Source organism: Salvelinus sp. IW2-2015, linkage group LG26 (genome assembly GCF_002910315.2).
Source record: "Salvelinus sp. IW2-2015 linkage group LG26, ASM291031v2, whole genome shotgun sequence".
NCBI lineage: Eukaryota > Metazoa > Chordata > Actinopteri > Salmoniformes > Salmonidae > Salvelinus > Salvelinus sp. IW2-2015.
Window position 1 is genome coordinate 29,281,581 of NC_036866.1, and position 24,086 is coordinate 29,305,666.

At 41.1% G+C, this 24,086-nt stretch overlaps 1 protein-coding gene and 1 long non-coding RNA gene across 2 annotated transcripts in view; one reads left to right on the forward strand and one right to left on the reverse strand.

The window, feature by feature from the left end:
• Positions 1-24,086, reverse strand: part of LOC139023062 (uncharacterized) — an 870,035-nt gene that overhangs the window by 719,908 nt on the left and 126,041 nt on the right. The window lies entirely within an intron of this gene.
• The window catches only part of LOC111952207 (SH3 and multiple ankyrin repeat domains protein 3-like), a 31,380-nt gene continuing 27,388 nt past the window's right edge, over positions 20,095-24,086 (forward strand). The window contains exon 1 of the mRNA XM_070435365.1: positions 20,095-20,226. Coding sequence (XP_070291466.1) covers positions 20,095-20,226 — 132 coding nt within the window. The remainder of the gene's footprint in view (positions 20,227-24,086) is intronic.

Genomic DNA, 24,086 nt, shown 5'->3' on the forward strand with positions numbered 1-24,086 from the left:
TGGGTTTGGCCAGTGTAGGCCATCATTGTAAATAAGAATTTGTTCTTAACTGACTTGCCTAGTTAAATAAAGGTTAAATAGAAAAAATAATAAACAGTGTCTGGTCACCCATAGTACTTAGAGCTTAACCTCTCCTCTTAATTCAGTTGACTGGAGGTTCTCCATTAGAACACATAATAGATTTCTACACATTAGTACCACGCTCAGGCAGGCAACAGGGTTTATCTATTGCGTCTTGTAGCATTACGCTTTAAGACTGTTAGTTATGGATATCCAAGATGATCTCACACACAAAGACATACAGGAAGTAATGTACACAGATACAGAGGCACACACATGCGCATGCATGCTCGTACACACACACACACACACACACACACACACACACACCACACACAACACACACACACACACACACACACATACACAAACACAGTAAAACTCATTCTAATCCTGGCTGGTCTCTAACAGGCATGAAGCTGTCTCTGTAAGCAGCTCTGTCTCTCCCAGTGGAGTTTAAACTCCCACATTAAACCCATAAGGTTAATTAATTTGTTCGGTTATGGAGCAGTTTTACACATCCAATGAGATAAGGCTTTCTACTGTGTGGCTCAGCACTACAGACATCAAATATCCACTCAAGTTGATGCCTGTGTGTATTCTATTGGTTCTGCAATACATTGCAATTGACAGAAGATTATGTTTGTTTTTGTTATGGTAATGCTGCTGAATAAAAATGTATGATGTAGGCCTATCTTTTTGGGGATAACACTTGACAAACATGTTGGTTTACTTGTAGGTTGGAATCCCAGTAAGACACATGACCTGAATATCTGGAATCTGTATGCTGAGTTGTTTAGTTTTGGACAACAACATYTGTATGGAGGACAGAATAAGAATATGACATCCAAAATGATTTCCTTTTGCTAATTGGACACAGAGCAATGACATTATGCAGAGAAGGTCAGTGCTTAACAAACTGAATGTCAAGAGGGGGACAAGATTAGCATGGCTGAAACATAATAAGCAGACCAACAACAAACTAACTGTGACAGACTGTGTTTCTGTTGTCCTCTGGTCCTGCTGTCCTCAGTTATTGTTTGTTGAGGAACTCGGTAGCTTATAGAGCTTATGGAAGTGTACCAGTAGACAGAAGGTAACTGGTTGAAATCTCTGGCTGTGCAAGTAAAAGTCGGAGATGAGTTTCAGATCCCATGTACCATTTCCTGCTGTTGTGCTATTGAGCAAGGTATTGAATACCTAAAATAGTTCCACTGTCTCAGTGCTCTTTGGTAAAGGTGGCACCCTTTAGGGATGACCTAGCAACAGTGATTCTGAGAATATGACGGTATCACACAGTACTAGCAGCACAGGGTGAATGATCCAGTGGTGACACACAACTTTGACTCATTACTTTGCATAGGACCTACAGTACTGGGCATTAGCAACACACGTACACACACACACACATACACACACACGTACACAAACGCCCACACACACACATACACACATACACACATACACACACGTACACACACATACATACACACACACACACACACACACGTACACAAACACAAACACACACACACAGCCATTATTAGCAACTGTGGAAAACCCTTAGCCCTCACAGACAGATACACACACAGACAATAACAATCTGGGAGTCAGGGCTTGTCCAGGGAAGTGAACTGTGTGAAGTTGTGAAACTCATACGTATAACCATACAGGCGCTTACCATTCCTCCCCTCTCTCTTTCTGTTCTCTCTTTCCTCTCATCCCTTCCAACTGCACCCACCCTTCCCCTTTTCAGTCTCTTCCTGCTCCCACTTCTCTATCTCACTTTGTCTCCCTCCTCCTTTCTCCCCTCCTCCATCTACATCTGATGTGGCTCTTTACTATATTTACTGTCCTGCCTTACACTATCTCCATCCCTCCATCCACTTCCTCCACTCCTCCCTTCACCATCTCCTTTACTCTCATGTGTTCCTGCCATGTCCCTGTCACACTAGTTCATATTTCATAGCCACACGCTTCTAGACCATAAAACCCAGCAATATCCCATGAAGTATAGAATCACACAGACAAATCAAACTGCCTTCTACTTTTCTCCGAGAGGAAGTGAAGTCTAAAACTTAGACATCCCATTCTGAAAGTTGAACCTTTTTGGAGACGTGCTAAACAGCATGTCCAGTTTGAAGAGCCCTCTCTGTCCTATTGCAGACACACCTTCCTCTGTGTTCTCATTCCTTTTGGTATATGATTGTTGCTGCAGACATGGACCAAATACACTTTTGTTTTAAACAAGATCAAGGTTCCGACCCCTTTTGGTATTTTGATTGGTTTTAGACAGTATAGTAAGAAAGTAGAGATGGGAGACAAATAGTAAGATGCATAGACGAGAAGTGCCCAGACAGGGTTCGAACACCTTCACTTTCAAATACTTGAGCTGGGCTTGATTTCAGTTGCCTGGTAGAATGGAAACAATCAAAAGAATAGTCCCAAAAGTGCAAACTCCAAGCTAAATCAAGGATGCCACAAATAAAATAGTATGTATTCTACAGTATGTATAGTGTATCAAACTTTGGTTTAGCTGCTCTGAATAATGGCTCTACAGTGCCTTGGTCACTCAACTACAATGGAAACATCCCCTTAGGGGATGAGGGAAAAGCTGGGTTTACCTTTCTACTACGACACACACACACACACACACACACACACACACACACACACACACAAACACACACACACCACACACACACACACACACACACACACACACACACACACACACACACAACACACACCACACCACACACACACACACACACACACACACCACACACACACACACACACAACACACACACACACACACACACACACACACATAAACCACACACACACATAAACACACACACAGAGAGGAGCAATACATCCCGGTCATGAACAAGTTATTCTTCTAAACCTCAGCACTCATATCTCAGCTGTGATATTTGTTTAGTTGGATGTTCATTTCATATTTATCATGTTAATGATTATCAGCAAAACCGTTAATTCTCTATCATGTTAGAATGGCCTCATTCCTTTCATTAGCTCAAAGAGGAGGACTGTAGGTTAGGATGTGTTTGCTTGTCATTATCTCTAATTGATGCTTGGAGTCTGCTGAGTCTAAGGGCCAGGGACAACAGTATTCAAGAGGGTGCATCGTTCACAAAGAAACACACCAAATAGAAAAGACAGGATGCTCTCGTGTTATTTTAAGTAAGGGATGAAACATGTGAGCTCTAACTGAACATGTACAGTATGTCCATATACTGTATGTTGAATAAGCCACCCTGGTGTGTGTGGCACTCAGCAAGGCTGCTGGCAGAGAGAAAGCATTGAATGTGTTTGTGGATAAAAATAGAGTTGGTGAATGAGTCTCTATTGTACAATGAAACCTCTCCACTCTACCACTTCTAACACAGAGCCCTTATTCAACACCCTATACCCACTCTCTCACTAACCAACATTACTTCAACAACTGACCCATCTACCTCAATTTATTCAGCTAACCCACCTTTACCAAAACTCCCCGCTTCCTCCATATACCCTCTCGTAGACTCCCCCTATACCCACCCTGCCTCCCCCACACCTCCTCACCCCCCATCTCAGTCTGTGAGATATGAGAAGAGGCCCAGATGGTTTGAGGACGTGTGCTGGAAGCCAGCCTGGGCAAGCTAATGACATCATTACTCCCTTAATGTCTGTAGGACATGTTTGCAGTTTGGTTATTGGCAGCAGCATCAGACACATAGACCCTCTCTCCACCGGAATAACACACCTACTGTGCCCCCCCCCCCCCCAAATATGGAGTGCCAGATCATGAGAGCGTAGTTACTATAAAGTGTGTGATGTGACTGGATGTAACCTGTCTCTTATACACATCTAGATGTGTATAAGAGACAGCTTAATGTCTGTAGGACATGTTTGCAGTTTGGTTATTGGCAGCAGCATCAGACACATAGACCCTCTCTCCACCGGAATAACACACCTACTGTGCCCACCCCCCCCCGAATATAAGATACAAGATCATGAGAGCGTAGTTACTATAAAGTGTGTGATGTGACTGGATGTAACATTGAACATTTTTAGCTAAGAGTATCGGGTAGAAAACATCAGGTAGAAAAGCATAAAATAAAATGAAGCTATATGAATATATATTAGGCATATTAGCTTTACTCTTAAACTGCAAGGCATCGCTACCCCCTTACTACCCCAATGTAATAAATACACTTCATGCTATCTGAAAAATAATATTTTGTCTGTGTTTTTGAAGGTCTTGGATAACGTTAGAATACCCCCAAAATGTTTTGGGGAAGAACACAATACCATTTTCATTMGTTTATGTTACTGTAGGTGATCTGCCGCTGTGTACTTATTTAGGAAAAGTCAAGGAGGGAAGGGGGCAAGATTAAAACATTTCAGAGATATTACTATTTTTTATTCATATGTGACCGGCCGTCTCGATTCGGTCTAATATAGCAAAATTTGAAATGCTGGATAAAAGTAGAGACTATAAAATTGTATATCATATACTACAGTTGAGGAACAATGGGAAAGTAATTCTGCTTTGAAAGTTGATAAACTTGTAACCCCACTTTTGAAAAAATGTCCCTTGAATGTTTTGGTAGCTCTTATTTGCCTACACCCAGTCGGCGTCGTTCACACCCTCTTAAGCCTTAGCCCCACCCATCTCTTTAAGRATTCACATTTGAGGCTATGTACTAAACAGAGTGATTATGGTAGTGTACTAAACAACCAAAGATTTCAAGACTACAGGCTGGTTTATACTACGTCTATCGACATGTCTGTAGACAGTTGTCGCAGTGACATCATGAACATTCTATTGTTGTCCGAAATCAAACTTGTCATTTATATTATGAAAAAGTATAAATACAAAAATGGCAGGCTGCATGACATCAGTAGCCTGGTGGTCCAAAATAGCTATTTTAACACCACTATTTTGACACCAATAAACCCAWCCATTTAATAATGAATTCAGTATATATCAATATAGCAAACCAGGCACCAAAAAGCAMCTTTCTAAACAATGGTTTGGTTAGTTTCTAGCTTGTTAGCTAGCAAGCTAGAAATAATAATGACCATAATGACCATATCATATAGCGGACAACATCTTAACTTTAGCTAATATGTATTCATTATTACAGGAAAATAAACAAGCAACAAGATCATTATTTACAAGTTAATGGCGAGCTAATTACAGAAAAGAGCTTACAGTTGACGAAATAAAAGCAGGGCATTCTACCAGAGAATTTTAGAATTTGGACACTGTCTTTTTGGGATCCTGAGTGGCGCAGCGGTCTAAGGCACTGCATCTCAGTGCTAAGAGCTGTCACTACAGTCCCTGGTTTAAATCCTGGCTGGTTCAAATCCTGGCTGTGATTGGGAGTCCCATAGGGYGGTGCACAATTGCCCAGAGTTGCCAGGGTAGGCCGTCATTGTAAATAAGAATTTGATCTTAACTGACTTGCCTAGTATAATAAATTGTTGGCCTAATGTATTATCCTAAATTGACTTCGGTGCAGGTCATGTTGTTTTTCACATGACCGTCTCTGGTAAACACACACTATATCAAATCAAATCTAAGTATATTTATCACATCCACAGGATACAGAAGCTGTTAACAGTAAAGTGAAATGGTTACTTGCATAGTGGAGATTTTTGTTTAGACATGTAGCTAGCTTAAAAATGGACCCTAATCCCAACTCATAATGTTACTAGTCTGCATGAATCTGCAGCTAGCTAAAGCTAACCAACTAGGTTCAATGTTGGCTTGCTAGCTATCATTAGGCTATAACTAGCAATGCAAATTGTTCTGAGTTACGAATAATATTACTACACAGATCATACACGCAATGTTAGCTAGCGAGTCAGCCAGGTAACGTTAGCTAGCTAGCTAATAGTATGCTTTAACTTGCAATGAAAACCACTTTTGACAAAATATAATATCTGAAAATGTAGCTACCTAGACTATCTTGCCCGTATACATGGATGAGCACTTMCCCCTCTCTGTCACRGATTYCWTGGTTRCCCTTAGTTTGAAGATGTAATCCGGAGACAGGTGTTTTATACAACAGCCTTCTGTGTGTTCTCTTTTTGACTCCCTCTGCATATTTGCAATCAAATGCCAGGATTTTCTCCATCTCCTTAACTATCACACTCTGCTTCCATCAGACATTCCACTGATTTCAAAACACGGTCCTCTAGAAAATGAACAGCATTAGCACTTTTGCAGTTCTTTGTGATATCTGTTACGGCTGTCGTCGGAAAGAGACCAAGGTGCAGCGTGGTAGGCGTACATTTTGAATTTATTAAATGAACACCAAAAAAACAAGAAAGATAAACGACACGTAAAGTATTGTAGCGCTAAACCAGCAACTAACAAAAACAAGATCCCACAACAGAAAGTGGGAAAAGGGCTGCCTAAGTATGATTCCCAATCAGAGACAACAATAGACAGCTGCCTCTGATTGGGAACCATACTCGGCCAAAAATAAAGAAATAGACAACATAGAATGCCCACCCCAAATCACACCCTGACCTAACCAAATAGAGAAACAAAACGGCTCTCTAAGGTCAGGGCGTGACAATATCTTTCAAAAAAGTTGCGTTAGACAGGATTACCTACACATACTGAGCAGCTCATGTTATAGACAGAAGCGTGCTACATGGCAGACCAATCCAAACTTATCTCTCAGCATGTCCAGCCCATCCATTTTCCCAGCCAATCATGACTAGTGGGAAGGTTCCTCCCTTTTTCTGTGGCTAAACCAACTAGGCTCGTAATTTAACAATTTTAGATGGCCTACACATTCGTTATTAAGCCAGATTAAAGTTCACATGTTCCAGAAGGCATTTCTGCCAAAAAAACAACAAMATTTTGATAAAAATGTATGTTTACGTTCCAATGCCTCTCCTGTGAAGTAGTGACACATGACATACCACTAGTTTCCTGAAACAAGTTGCATATGCAGTCAAAATGACTGCCTCRGTGCCTCTAGTGTTAATTGCAGAACATTCTGTGCTTTCGGTTAGCTGTGCTTTAGAGACTGTTGATTCCCAGTAGAGAGGGAATGGTAGCATTGCAATGGAGAGGCTGACTGTGCTCTAGTTGTGCTCAACCATAACATATTTCTCTTACTAAATTACTCCTGTAGCTGTTCACTGGCTGTAGATATGATAGTATACTGTGTGCCCCTAATGGGAGCCTGCTTTCTCTCTCTCCCTCCATCTCTCCCCCTCCCTCTTTCTCTCCATCTCTCTCTCTCCCTCACTCCTCTCCCTTTCCATCTCTAATTAAAATGCATTGCCCCTGCAGCAGGATGGTCTCTGTATAAAGCCTCTGGGACATGCGGGTCAAGGCCTGCCTGCTCCATCTTAACCCTTCTATAAGACTCGGCCAACAAAAGAACAGTAGGGGATCTGGAACCAACTCTGCAGGCTAATGCTGTTTACATTGGGTTGCACAGATTTCAGGCTTTTAAGATAACCAATGTTTATTTTTATGCTTGGAAGTGGGTAAAAGTAAGACACCATTTCGAACTGACACCATTTGTTACTTGTTGATAACATAACATGGTAATATGATCTATACGACGGTGACATTGGTGATTTGTATTGTAAAAGTAAATAGATTTTTGCAAATATATTCATAGAAGTTGAGCAGAGCTGTGTATGCGGTCCTTGTCCAGCTGGTAGTGATAGCCTTGCCTATGTACATTACAGTACCTGTCTTTTAGGTCAGGATGCAGATAGAATTATGGTAATGTGACATCTGGCTGTCCTGCTATGGTATGGCAGTGATGCTGGCTGGCTGGCTGGTCCAGTGGCATGGTCATTGTTTGGTTCCCAACCAGGGGTACTAGGATCCCTGGGGGTGCTTTGCCTATCCACAGAGGTTACTTATGAAGACTAATGAGTCCATAGGCTTACTCGTAAAATGCACATGAGGGGGTACTTTAGGGGTACTCCGAGCAGAGCAAAATTCAGTTGGTGATAGAGTAACCGAAAAAGGGCTTATTTTTTTAGGAACAAAAAATGTACAGTACAGATTATTGTATGGGACAATATGCAAACGTTTAAGAGAAAGATCATTTGAAAAATACAATTTTATTGAGTAAATGTATTTATTGGGTTCTTTTAATTTTGATAAGAGATGAAAATGCAATCAATTGAAAGTTATTTGTTGGTGTAAAACATTGAATTTACTGATTTGAAGGTTGCGTTATTCTGGCAGAAAAATTGAAGTCCCCACTGAAAAGGTTTAAATAACACTGGTCCACAGCCATGTARCTGTCTGAAAGCCATATGGCCCTGGGCTTTTAGACAGCTACTCAGGGTAAACAAAAACAATATATATTTATATATTTTTATTGTAAAATGCACTGGATAGTGTAGTACGGCGTAGTAGTACGGCGCCTCTGGAAAAAGGGTTAAGTGCTTTGATCAAGAACACATTGACAGATTTTTCACCTTGACAGCTCAGGTATTCAAACCAGCAACCTTTCAATTACTTGCCCAAYGCTCTAACCACTAGGCTATCTGCCGCCCAAAAAGGAGCTTAGGTGGTGGGCGTGTCAGGGTGTGTGGCATGGAGTGTGGTCGGCCCGTCCGCGTGCTGAATTTTAGAGGCACCCCATCTTAGCGGTGTAGAGACATTTCTGCAGTCAAAAACATTATTTTTCTGTATTTTATATTTCCACACTATGAGGTTGGAATAATACTGTAAAATTGTGGAAATGATGGTAATGATGTTTGAAAAAACGGCCTAAAATTTCTGCCTGTTTTGGTGGGATGAAGTCTTGGCGTTCTATAGTGACATCACCAAGTGGTAAAATATTTAATAGACAATAAGAAAGAGAGTTCCAAACTTCTACCAATAACAGATCATTTTTCCTTCCCCACTCTAATGCTATTGCTGTGTTATTTTTCTCAAACATAATAACAAAATMAATACTGCTAAATKAATTGGTTTTGGAATTTTCAATTCTCCCTGACTGTCTAGGTTTTTTGAAAAGTTAGTTCTGAAAAGATGATATTATTACAAAATAAATAGGTTCCGTATGTTTTCTACATACTTTATATCTGGTATTAGTCATTTAGGTTKACACTGAAAGTGTCATTCCATCCCAAAATGGAATTTACACCGTTTGAACTTAATGATTTCAATGGCAGAAAAATGCCTGTCTGTTCCATTTACCAATTACTGATATCATGATGTGTTGACATGCTTCAAGAAGCATCCAGATTCTTCTGATCCCTAAAACTTCTGGGCATATAGGCTGAGTGTGTATTTTACAGGCAGTAAGTATTCACATGTGATGGTTAGCCTAACTAGTTATGACGTTCCAGGCTTGTGTGTAGAGAGCACTTGACGTGGCTCACCTGGCTTGCTGGGCAGGCAGAGTTTGCACCGGCTTATGGTTAATTAATGCCCCTGCCTACCCGAGTACCTGGGCAATTTGAATCAGGTGTGACTAAGGTTCACATGTGAGACGGTTAAGAAGTAGTAGTGATGGTTCAGGACGTGTGAATACATGACATATTCATGAGGATGAAGTCCTTTCTGGATGTGTACAGTATGTGTAGTCCAGCCTCACTTTTCACATACTGTATGTACTGATGAAGTAGTTGTGATGTATGATACCATGTGTGWATGTCACAGGCTAGTGAACATTAACCCACTAGTATACATTGGGGCATGGTGAATAAACATCATGTCAGTTGGCTTTATAATGACTGCTGATCCGTGACGGTACATACCCAGCTGTCTGTGACCAGGAGCTATGAAGGGATGATGGGAAGAAATGTAGGCCAGATACAGCTACTTGGTTCTCCTACTGTACTGTGCTACACTATGTAGACAAAGTATACTGATGAACAAAATGCAAATGTAGATTACTACATTTATATGATGAATACCTGAAAGGAAAAAGACAACGCACAGAGAGAGAGAGAGAGAGAGAGAGAGAGAAGAAGGAGAGGAAAAGAGAAGAGAGAAGAGAGAGAGAGAAAGAAAGAGAGAGAGAGAGAAGAGAGAAAGAGAGAGAGAAGAGAGAGAGAAAAAAGAGAAGAGAGAGAGAAGAAGAGAGAAGAAGAGAAGAGAGAGAGAGAAAGAAGAGGAGAGAGAGAGGAGAGAAGAGAGAGAGAGAGAGAGAAAGAGAGAGAGAGAGAGAGAAGAAGAGAGAGAGAGAGAGAGAGAGAAGAGAGAGGAGAGAGAGAGAAGAGAGAGAGAGAGAGAAGAGAAGTGAAAAAGGAGAGGGAGAGAAAATGGATGACAAGGTTCTTTCTGGCTGTACATCACAGTGATGGGGCCTTTATTTAACTCGTAGATTATCTCTGAGAGTAGAAACTCCTGGAGGTAGAAAGAGTTTCAAGATGAAACCATGGGATTATTTATTTACTTGGTTACTTGGCTACTTTCTCCCCTGCAAGCTCTGAAGTGTAAATACCTACTTGGTTACTTGCTCTCTACCAGACTATGTAGTGTTCACTGTGTACTTGCTCGTTCAGTCTCTCCTGCTTATTTGTGACCCTGTTGAGAACATATTCAYGGCCCACTAACAGCAGCACAGAGTGTAAATCAAATTGCTGTGTAGAGATAGCGGAAATCATATTGAAAACCGAGCGGGCACCTTGCAGAGACAAGGAAGTGGATCAGGAGGGCTATCTGCTGTAGTAAACACATGCTAAATTGCTGTGGATGGCGGACTAGATTGTACTTCCGTGTACCGCTGACACTGCGGCATGTAGGGAGAAGTGTCTATCCTTCATCACTATCACTCTCACTCTACCTATGTTGCTCTTTCTCTCTATCTTTCGCCGTTCTTTCCTTTTAGTACCTGCAGGGTTCTCCCCACACCACATACAGAAATAGTCTGTTATTGGAGGAGTGGAGACTGGGACAGGATATTCCGGGKTTTTTTCAGGTTTCTGGGAGTCATTGGGAAGAATGTGCTGTGAGTAAGTTATATCAGATTCTGAAGTTATATAGCCCCACATAATGTTCTCTGATATCAGATTGTGCTCTGATGCTCTGACAGTGAATATAGGATCCCGCTGCTGGGTGTTGGCTCTGCTGTGTTAGTACATATTACTTTACAGTGGAGAGAAAAGTATGGGCTGTTTGAGAGAAGTCAAATTCCTTCCTGGCTCTGTAATCAGTGCTGATTGGTCTCTTACTGTTAGGTAGACGGTGGTTGTGTGTGTATGTTTGCGTGTGTGACACCTGTGTGTGTTTTGCCCCATATCTGTCAGTTCTCTTTTGCTGGTTAATCTTTTTCTGTGTGCATACCTCGTTACCATGGAGAGGTCTTCTCGTTGCTACGACATGGGTTCCCTTGGTAATAACATCACGATGACCGGTGTGTGTGGGTCATATTGATCCCTCAGTCCCTGAAACTGTGTTGTGAATTAAACTGAACTAGGCAGCCTGAAATCACACCAGAAATGTAACAATAGAACGATTMTTTTGTGACCATTTTTTGTCTGCTCTTTACATTTGGCAATGCTGCGCCCTCAAGCATGGTTTCTAACCTTCCGCTTGCTGGCATGACTTAACCTAACCTTAACCTGACCACAAAAATGAACCCCTACCCCCAAAATCTTGCTAACATGCTTCAACCTAACCTCTCGCACGTTGTCTCTGCAGAGACTCACAAGCCTGATTCCCACTATAGGGCCAATCCAAGCTGTACTGGGCTGGACTGGTTACACATCCACCACTGTTGCTGGAACCATGCTGGAAAGGACACTATGAACATAACCCATCCGAGCCAGCACAGTAGGGTTCTGGACGGCTCTATAGTGCACGGCCGGCCCACTCATTAGGCAGGATTAGGCCACTCATTAGGCCTAAGGCGGCAGATTGACGAGAGCGACCTTKTCTGAGCTAAACTGACCAAGATGCACCTCCAACAACAACACATAAAAACTCACATAATTCTGCCCAARAACAATGACTATTTCTCTCAACCAGTGGCATATGGGCTTTTTAGGTGATCTGATGCCGCCCTGTSATAAGCAGTGCCACTTTGTCAAAGGCAGGGGCGCAAAATATTTTGTTTGTCCATTCCCAGCGTGCCTCTCCAGGGTGCTGTTGGAGAGATGCATTGCTGCGGCGCTGCACCAACGTTCCGTCAAAAACATTATCTAACATAAATCATGTAGCAGATATAGGATATGGTAGATAGGGTATGTAGCCTTTTCTGTAGACCAAAGAATGGAGATAAAATGTATGACAATGTAATGAGACGGACACTTTTTACATCATGTAGGTTTCTCTAATCAAATAGCCTAACGTTAGTTAGTGACACTCAGTCAACAAATGACACTCAGTCAACAACAAAAAATGCGCTGTCATGTTAACAAACAACATATCCTAAAAACAGGACAGGTCAAAGTAAAATGGACTATATGGAATGGACAATCACAACTGTTGTCTAGGAGTTTCACCCCATTGTCTTGATCAGTGGTTTCAGGTAAAATTGTCAATTTTTGACAAGCTGATCATAGCGAAAAATACCTCTGCATTTCCCGTTGTGTAAACACATTGCAAATAGGCTCACGATAACTCCTGATAAAGTTGGGTAGCTGATATTCAAAGCTTAAATAGCCAAATTGATTAGTCATAGGAATCAGGACTAATAAAGAAAAATGCAACKGCCTGTTTTGCAAATGATGATCCTACCACATGGATGGGCATACATAAAATTTCAGTGCGGCTAACATGGTATGCTACACCCCAGTAAGCATGAGCCAACGTCTTTTGGACGTTTTTTTGGGGTCATGCCTGGACCGGACATCTTTTTTTGGTGTTTTACAAACGTTAAGCTTACCACAGATGAGCATTTCATACAATTCTGTCTCAGGCAAAACTGTAGGTACCTCAAGCACGGTTCGACGCCTTTTGGACATGTTTTTTTGGGGCAGTCTGGACCGGCCTTGATTTACACATCCACAGATATCTGAACCAATCATAGACGTCTGTTTGGTTCAGATTTGGTGCGGTCCAGACCGGCCTTCATCATCCACGGATAGTGATTTTTGGTCCAGTCGACACAACATCTGGACAGCCTTTTTTGGTCTCGCCTAGGGCGGCAGAACGGCAAGGACAAGCCCTGCTATTGTCTGAATCCGGCATCACTTCTCTGTTATTATWGTCTCTGATATTCTTTGTCTCTCACTCTCACTTTTCTCTACTGCTTTCTCATACCTTTTCTGTCAATCTCACACCTTCCCTTCATCTCTTTCATACTGTATCCCTCAACTCCCTTTTTCCTCCTCCTTCTCCAAGAGCTGCTTGGAGGAGCCAGACTCTCTGAGTTGGCCTTGACTGACGCTCATTCTTCAAGGTCAAATAGGGGGCGCTTATATTTGTCCTGTTCACTGCGTGCACAAGTGGGTAACCTGTACGAGTGTGAAAATGGAAATGTGTTTTTTGCGTATCCCAACTCCCCGGACCCATTATTGATGGYGGCCCWGGAGCAATTAGGGTTAAGTGCCTTGCTCAAGGGCAGATCGACATATTTTTCACCTTGTTCGCTCAGTGAATCGAAATAGCAACCTTTCGGTTTCTAACGCTYCAGCCATTAGGCTACCTGCCTTAGCAGACAGACAATGGTGTGTGCATGTGTGTACGTGCGCWGGTATTTCAATAAAGGGATTTGTGCTACCATATTGCTGCGGCTGGAACCACTCCTAGGCCAGGTTTCCCAAAAGCATCTTAAGGCTAAGTTCATCGTTAGAGCCTTCATAGGAGCATCGTTAAATCTCCGAGCTATTTCCCAAAACCATCGATATTAACGTTGCACTTGAAAACGCTCTTAATCTAACACCTCAGACCTCTTAGAACAGGTACTATTCCAGCATTCCTTTATACACAGAAGATCTCCGATCAACATGGAATCACATGTTTTATCATCTCTCTGTGACCACTTTCAGGCTTTACTAATAAATAAAGTTGCCAGTGTCTTTGCAGTTGATACAAACAAACAACGTATAAAAATATGATTCAAATGAAAACTGAGATAAATGAACTCAAATATAAATATAGCAGGCATTAATTATGTTCAATAAATTGAGTTCTACTGGTAGACTACTGTCTGTCATTTGTCTCAWTATATTTTATGATGTGTGCGCAATGGTGTGCCAAATCTGTGATTTTGTGAATTTTTATTGGGTAAGCTTTAGAATAAGCCGCCTCAATATTTGCAGCAGCCATAGGTAGTAATAATCCTCTAATGTTAAGGTAAGATTTGAGAAACCCTGGTTATTTACACACTGAGCTGCTCTCTCTCTCTCTCTCTCCTCTCTCTCTCTTCTCTTCTCTCTCTCTCTCTCTCTCTCTCTCTCTCCTTCTCTCTCTCTCTCTTCTCTCTCTCTCTTCTCTCTCTCTCTCTCTCTCTCTCTCTCCTCTCCTCTCTCTCTCTCTCTCTCCTCTCTCTCTCTCGTCTCTCTCTCTCTCTCTCTCTCTCCTCTCTCTCTCTCTCTCTCTTCTCTCTCTCTTCACACACTTCTGAAGGAAAATCTACAGTATACTGTTCCACTGGTTAGTATGTGTGAATTTATAGCATTCTTGCATCTGTGTGTGTGTTTGTGTACTGAGTAGATTAGCCATAACAAAAGATGTCTCCTTTCCTCCGCGCTCAACGGCAATATTACACACATCAAACAAAACACACTGCTAGCTAACACATCCCTCTGACCCTTCTAGTAACGCCATTTCATAGTACACATGCACGCACAACTGCTCTTCCCACACATGTATGTTGCTGACAGTCAGAGCCTCAGTCTTTGTATCCTTATCACCATTAACAATGCTTCTCAGATTAAGCTGAAAAAAGCCGCGAGTGAATTTCTCCTCAGTAGGCTAAGGATGGTGAGAGGAGCAGTCGGCCAGTCTTTCTCCAGTGCTCAGTCTTCTCCAGTGCCCTGTGTGGATCGTGTGTGTTGATGGACGTCACAGCCGACATCTACGGACGAAGCGAGGGGAGCCTGGTTAGGGGCGAGAAGGGAGGAGATGGCTGTGAGTGGGGAGCGAGAGAGAGCTGTCAAGTTGTGGAGAGTTAAAGGAGAGGGATTCTGGAAGGGAGGAATATATTTGTCGCCTCGGCATTGGTGGTTGAACACGCCTTCTACATGATGTTTGTTAATCAGCAACGCTGGCCACAGACAATGTGTGTCGTGTTTGGTGGTGTGTCTGTGTGTGAGTGTTTTTTTGTGTAAATATGTCCGCGAGCGTGTGTACGTCTAAAAAATAATCCTTTGTTTGTGTCACGCATTGCTTTTACTTTGCTGTACCGTTTATTTGTGTGTGTGTGTGTGTGTGTGTGTGTGTGTGTGTGTGTGTGTGTGGTGTGTGTGTGTGTGGTGTGTGTGTGTAGTGTGTGTGTGTGTGGTTGTTGTGTGTGTGTGTGTGTGTGTGTGTGTGTGTGTGTGTGTGTGTGTGTGTGTGTACTGTAGGTTTCAGTGCATGCAGCGCTTATGTAACAAGTGAGACAGAGAAACCTTGAAAGGGTAGAATAGTAATGATATCTCTCTTTTAGCCAGATGGGTTGCAGAAGGGTATATCTGAACACAGCTCTACCTCTCCTTTAGAAGATATGTTTCATACCATCTCTTTATTTCACCATAAAGCTATGTTAAATACTATGTCAATATATTCTTGACTACTTCCAATACTGTGTGCTAATACTGTATTGAAAATTTCCGATGCTGTATTCGATATTGTATTACCTATTTCCTATTCCTCCGCGATATTAGCTGGAATGAAGTTAAAGGGCTATTCCATGCCAAGACAGCCCAAAATCATTGTGGGTATCTCAGATTGTTTTGGCAATTCTCTCATAGAACCTTCATTGGGAGGAAGGATGTTTGATTTGCTTTTTATATTTTAGACCCTTTTCAGACCTATAAGTCTCCTGTAAGACCCTATGATCCGTGAACCACACATGATACAGACAACATATTGGTTTCATTATACTACTTATAGTGTGCTCTCAAATATGGAGTATGTCTCGATTCAGATTTAAAAAAATGTCACTTTCATTTATTTAACATAAAAACATTGTTGTTTACATATTGTACGGAACAATTTTTTCTTCAAACACATCACATTTCCAGAGTGGGCTCTGTTGTACTTTTGAAGATATGATGCACTTGATACATAGAAATTGACATCATAGGTCAGTAACCAATAACAGCCCTTTAGGATTGCACATTCAGCAAATCACCAGCACAGGGAGTTCCTTTTAAATCCATTTTGCCATTCACTGTGTTGGTTGTGCTAAAAAAGGTATCATCACTTCAAAATTAGCAGAGATCCCACTCTGGGAATGTAAGGTACTTGTACAGTGTTTTGGGCCAATACATTTTTCTTTAAATTAACTAAATCAAAAAGAGTACTTTTGAGATATTCATTTTAATATTTTAATGTTGAATACATGAATAGGATATATTTTTTGTCAGAATCTAGACATACTTCATATGTTAGAGCCCATTATAAGTAGATTAATGACACCAAGATGTTGTCTGTATTATGTATGGTTCACAGATCATCGGGTCTTACAGGAGACATGTGTCTCAAAGGGTTATAAAATGGTCACTTTCATCTCAASAGTTTTTTGTGATACAAATGTAAAAAGCATGCCAAACATCCCTCCTGATCAAGTTTCTATTCTGTCTGACAATTTCCAGAACAATCTGAAATGCCCAAAATATTTTGGGGTTGTCTTGGCGTGAAATTGCCCTAATCATAGTTCACAGAAACTATAGTCGGCATATGGAATCTCTCAAATAATCCAAGGTTTCTAAATCAATAGTATTGATTGAGAATATTTTACAGGTTGGTTGATGGGGCTAATTTTTGAAGGGTCGGGGTCAGGGTTGGAGTCATTACCATTTCCATTTCAATTCAGAAAGTAAACCAAATGCAAACTGAATCACTCAGTGATTGAATTGAAGTGGAAATTACCTCAACCTTTTATTTAGATTAAAGTATTCAAAATGCATTGTCCTCACATTGTACTTTATACGGCTGTGGTGTTTTGCTTGCACACTTCCTTGTTTCAGTAGTAGTATGGAACTAGATCAGTAAGGACCAGAAAGGTTCTGGTCGAAATCCCTAGTTAGGTAGTTCTATTGGTCTTTTCAATAAAACGTCATGAAGGTGTAGAGTATTCGATTTGCCTGCTGGGGGGCAAGGAGACCCATAGCTCCGCTAAAACCATCGACAACCGTGTGCCGTTTTCAAGGGATTTTTATTTATTAKTTATTATTTATTATTTTTACAACTATTTGGTTGTAATATCATCACCTTTTGAAGAGCATAGTCAGACATACAAATGTCTGATTATTCCATGCAAAACAATTGCGCACATTTAGCTCCATCAGAGTTATACAGCAAGSAACTGTATCATAGCAGCTGGAAGATGTTTGGGGGGGTAACAGGGAAAAGTGGTGAACTGTCCTAAAGACAGCTATATCGGTCCGCTAATGAGGGACCAGTAAAGGCCCAGTGCACTACTTTTGTGAAATAAATACATTTTCAAAAAATAAAAATAAACATCCACGCTACAGACGGCTATATAGGTCAGCTAATGCAGGACTAGTAAAGGCCCAGTGCACACATTTTGTGAAGAAAAACCTATTTGACTAAAATATATATATACAGTACTGTACTCATTCAAAGGTTTTTATTTATTTGACTATTTTCTACATTGTAGAATGATAGTGAAGACATCAAAACTATGCAATAACACATATGGAATCATATAGTACCCAAAGTGTTAAACAAATCAAAATATATTTTATCTTTGAGATTCTTCAAAGTAGCCACCCTTTGCCTTGATGACAGCTTTGCACACTCTTGGCATTCTCTCAACCAGCTTCATGAGGTAGTCACCTGGAATGCATTTAGATTAATAGGTGTGCCTTGTTAATTTGTGGAATTTCTTTCCTTCTTAATGCGTTTCAGCCAATCAGTTGTGGTGTGACAAGGTAGGGGTGGTATACAGAAGATAGMCCCTATTTGGTAAAGTACCAAGTCCTTGTGGCAAGAACAGCTCAAATAAACAAAGATAAATGAAAATCCATCATTACTTTAAGATATGTTTCAAGAATTTCAAGAACTTTGATATTATCTTCAAGTGCAGTTGCAAAAACCATCAAGCGCTATGATGAAACTGGCTCTCATGAGGACAGCAACAGGAAATTAAGACCCAGAGTTACCTCTGCTGCAGAGGATAAGTTCATACCAGCCTCAGAAATTGCAGCCTAAATAAATGCTTCAGAGTTCAAGTAACAGACTCATCTCAACATCAACTGTTCAGAGGCCTTCATGGTCGAATTGCTGCAAAGAAACCAATACTAAAGGACACCAATGAGATGAAGAGACTTGCTTGGGCGAAGAATGGACATTAAAACGGTGGAAATCTGTCCTTTGGTCTGATGCTCTCTGATGCTCTTAGTTGGACTATCATTTGTTTTTCCACAAGACAATGACCCAACACACATTCAGGCTGTGTAATTGCTGTAATTGCTAAGGAGAGGAATGGAGATAATGTATCAGATGACCTGGCCTCCCCAATCACCCGACCTCAACCCATTTGAGAGGATTTGGGATGAGCTGAACCGCTGATTGAAGGAAAAGCATCCAACAAGTGCTCAGCATATGTAGGAACTCCTTCAAGACTGTTGGAAAAGCATTCCAAGGGAAGCTGGTTGAGAGAATGCCAAGAGTGTGCAACGCTGTCATCAAGACAAAGGGAGGCTACTTTGAAGAATCTAAAATCTAAAATATATTTTGATTTGTTTAACACTTTATTTGGTTACTACATTATTTCATAGTTTTGATATCTTCACTATTATTCTACAATGTAGACAATAGTTAAAATAAAATAAAAACCCTTGAAAAATAATAATAACTTTTTACTCCATACATTTTCCCTGACACCCAAAAGTACTCGTTACATTTTGAATGCTTTAGCAGGACAGAAAATTTTCAAATTCACGTTCTTATCAGGAGAACATCCCTGGTCATCCCTACTGCCTCTGATCTGGCAGACTCACTAAACACACATGCTTTGTTTGTAAATTAAGTCTGAGTGTTGGAGTGGGCCCCTGGATATCCATACATTTAAAAAAAGTTGTGCAGTCTGGTTTGCTTAATATAAGGAATTTTAAATTATTCATACTTTACTTTTACTTTTGATACTTAGGTATGTTTTAGCAATTACATTTACTTTTGATACTTAAGTATATTTAAAACCAAAAATRTTTTGACTTTTACTCAAGTAGTATTTTACTGGGTAACTTTACTTGAGTCATTTTCTATTAAGGTATCTTTTCTTTTACTCAAGTATGACAATTGGGTACTTCTCCACCACTGATCAGGGTAAACACCGGCATATATATATTTTTTCTCTCTTTCATAGCACGTGTGGTCGCCTAGATTTACGAGCCCAAGAACACCAAGGTAACCTGCCTAAATGACTACCGGCCCATAGCACTCACGTCTGTAGCCATGAAGTGCTTTGAAAGGCTGGTCATAGGTCACATCAACACCATTATCCCAGAAACCCAAGACCCACTCCAATTTGCATACCACGCCAACAGATCCACAGATGATGCAATCTCTATCGCACTCCACACTGCACTTTCCCACCTGAACAAAAGGAACACCTACATGAGAATGCTATTCATTGACTACAGCTCAGCTTTCAACACCATAGTGCCCTCACTAAGCTAAGGCCCTAGGACTAAACAACTCCCGCTGCAACTGGATCCTGGACTTCCTGACGGGTCGCCCCCAATTGGTATGGGTAGGTAACATCACATGTGCTTCACTGATCCTCCTATACTCCCTGTTCACCCATGACTGCATGGCCAAGCACTTCTCCAACACCATCATTAAGTTTGCCRACGACATAACAGTGGTAGGCCTGATCACCGACAATGATGAGACAGCCTATGGGAGGAGTTCAGATACCTGGCAGTGTGGTGCAAGGACAACAACCTCTCCCTCAACATGATCAAGACAAAGGAGATGTTTGTGGACTACAGGAAAAGAAGGGCTGAGCACGCCCAAATTCTAATCAACGGGGTTGTAGTGAAGCAGGTTGAGAKCTTCAAGTTCCTTGGTGTCCACATCACCAACAAAGTATCATGGTCAAAACACACCAAGACAGTTGTGAAGAGGGAATGACAACGCCTACTCCCCCTCAGGAGACTGAAAAGATTTGGCATGGGTCCTCAAATCCTCAAAAATKTCAACAGCTGCACCTTCGAGAGCATCCTGAATGGTTGCATCAGCTCCTGGTAAGGCAACTGCTTGGCCTCCGAACGGAAGGCACTGCGTAGAGTAGAGGAAGGCCCTAAAAATTGCCAAAGACTCCAGCCAACCTAGTCATAGACCGTTCTCTCTGCTGCCGCACGGCAAACAGTACCAGAGCCCCAAGTCTAGGTCCAAAAGCTTCTTAACAGCTTCCACCCCCAAGCCATAAGACTCCTGAATATCTAATCAAATGCCTACCCGGGCTATTTGCTGCTGCGACTCTCTGTTTATTATCCATGCATAGTCACTTTACCTCTACCTACACTAATGTTCAAAAGTTTGGGGTAACTTAGAAATGTCCTTGTTTTTGAAAGAAAAGCACATTTTTTGTCCATTAAAATAACATCAGAATAATCAGAAATACAATGTAGACATTGTTAATGTTGTAAATGACTATTGTAGCTGGAAACAGCTGATTTTAATGGAATATCTACATAGGCGTACAGAGGCCCAYYATCAGCAACCATCACTCCTGTGTTCCAATGGCATTTTGTGTTAGCTAATCCAAGTTTATCATTTTAAAAGGCTAAATGATCATTAGAAAACCCACAAATGCTGATGCTCCAGATACTCAACTAGTCTAAAGGTCARTTTTATTGCTTCTTTATTCAGAACAACAGTTTTCAGCTGTGCTAACRTAATTGCGAAAGGGTTTTCTAATGACTTTTCTAATGACTTGGATTGGAGATTCAAATTTAACCTTTATTTAACTAGGCAATTCAGTTATTTACAATGACGACCTACCCTGGCCAAATCCTGACAACGCTGGGCCAGGTACAGGCATGCCAAGCTTGTAGCAGAGGAGGAACCAAGTCATTGTTTTACAAGTCACAAGTAAGTCTCAAGTCTTAGCAGTCAAGTCCCAAGTCAAGTCCCAAGTCGAGACAGGAAAGTCCGAGTCAAGTCTCAAGTCCTAAACTTTGAGTTTCGAGTCCTAAACAAGTCATAATGTGCTCTTCACCAAATGTAATACCATTTCATATTTTTAACAAGAGTAATAGTATATTACATTTACGCAAATCATGGATGCTTTTAAAAATATCTATATGTTCATTACTTTCCAAATAAATGTTATATTTCTATGGAAATACATGGGTAGCCATGAGAAAGACACACCCCCCCATTAGTGATCGAGGATCGCTATGGGGCGCAATTGGGCGATGTAGGCTTGTACACAATCGCCCAACCACACACACACACACACACACAACACACACACACACACACACATCACACACACACACACACACACACACACACACCACACACACACACACACACACACACACACACACACACACACAGTAGGCTAACGTATGTCAATGATTTTAGGAACAGCAGTAACATCAGACAAGATTGTGGGTGCAATGATCACATTCCCGCACTGACTGACTGTGTGGAGGCTCATTGATTTAACGTTACGTTAGCCTACATTATACACTATTAAAGTAATAAAATATATAGCTGTCGGCTATATTAGCCACGACTTACCGTTCTTTGTGCAGCTTCAAATGTCGAACAAAGTAATTTTCTTCCCGTATGTTTTGCAAGTTGCAATCCGTTTTTTTGTTGATACAGAGTCGTCTTTATATCCAAAAATAATAATTTGGGGTATCATCTTTCCAAGGGCTCCATCTGAATTCACCCGCCGACGTTCTTCTGCCCTGCCACGCACAACTTTTTCTCAGCTGGCACAATTTGATTGGCTGCTGTCCGATTCAAACTGTAATCCGTTAAATGAAGAGKTGATGCGCTGCACACTTTTTTAAGTAGCATCATTTTAAATATTTGGTCTTGGGGAGGGTATCAAGTCAGGTCGAGTCATAAGGCTCAAGTCCAAGTCAAGTCACGAGTCATTGGTGTTAAAGTCAGCAAGTTATCATATTTGTGACTCGAGTCTGACTCAAGTCCAAGTCATGTGACTCGAGTCCACACCTCTGGCTTGTAGTGTCATACCCAAGAAGATTCGAGGTTGTAATCGCTGCAAAAAGGTTATTTATTATATTGACAAGTTAGCAGAGTGACCGCTCTAACAATGGAAGTCCATTTTCTAGATGGTTGAAGACAGGAGAGATCAGGTGGGACAATTTTTGCCAATGAGAGGGCAGATATACGTGAACAACAGGCACAACTAAGTAATTTTTCTCAAAGTTGCCGGAATGCTACGCATCCACTTATATCAGTGTCTTTGAAACTTCTATTTGAATAAATAAGCCTCACATAATTTGACACGCTCTCATAGAACTCAATACAAAAATGGCCTTATCTCACGCGGACAGATTTTGGGCGGAGTGAATCGTATAACTTCTCCTTTTCCTCTCTGACATGACATTCACAGTTTGAGCTACTCCAGGAAGTGACGTTGCAGGCTAACCGGGGTACTGCAGGATGCTATTAGCAACTAAATTATCCTTGTAACTTATTCTGTGTGCGATTTGAAAATAATCGGTTCAAGGACATACTGTATATCTGGTATATTAGAAGCAATTATTGGTACCATAATTTTCTTAGATTTTTTGGTTGTTGATTTACACGAAGATTGACCACAAATCTGTTGTTCTGCACCTGAACAAGGCAGTTAACCTACTGTTCCTGAAAATAAGAATGTGTTCTTAACTTACTTGCCTAGTTAAATAAAGGTAAAAAATTAATTTWAAAAAATGTTTTAAAAGATTGGCATTTTTCCATTCCACGATAGAGGGATTCTGTTTTCTGCTAACAATGCCTGCAGTGCTTCGGTGGGCCTTGAACTTCTGTGTCTTCAATGAGAGGGGACAGTTGTTCTCCACTCGCCAGCATCTCCACTGAGCTCTCTCTCTTCCCTCTCTATTCCTCTTTTTACAGCTCTTGAACGAGTAACCTAGAACAATGTGAGTCTCAGGAATAACAATATAGTTTGGTCACATGTCGAGCAATTTTTTAAAACTAATATAGGCATGTTTGAGGAGAGATGTAGGTGACCTTGCTCTGGCTTGCTGAATATAAATTAGGCTACAGCATTGGCAGTGAGCTGGCGGGGAAGTTTGAATTGCAAGAGCGTGGTGTGATCACATTGGCAAGTGGTGATGAATTGATAGGCTACATTACTGCACTGAGGCATTGCAAACATACAAAACAGGCAGAGAGAAACAGATTCATTCATTCTAGCAACGCACGTGTCATTGCGTGGCCAGTCAGTGGCAGAACACGTGTCCCAGAGAACACTTTCTATTGATCAACAGCCTATTTTGACATGCAAAAACCCCACATAAATCAAACTTGTTCCGAATAAATATTTGACGGATTGCAGCAGGATGATATTTCGCAATTGGTGTGAAAGTCATACAATGCAAAACTCGTCATATCGGCTGTATTTCTGCTTAAACGGTGAACACCTCAGATACACATGAAAACATGAAATGACCCTAGGAATCGATAGAACATCACTCAGAGATGCACAAAAACGACATGACATTCAAAATGGGTGAATCTTTCCTTTAAAAGCGAAGAAAAAAAGACAACCAAATCGATCAATAACAGACATGAGTGTGGGTGTACATGGTGTTATTTTATGAATGAGCTGTCCAGCCTTGTACTGCAGATGTGTATGCGTCCTTATTCACTCTAAACAGCTTAGTGAGAGAGTCATCTGTGTTGGATGACATGCTTCACTGCAACGAGGACACAAAAATAAGGATATCCTAAAT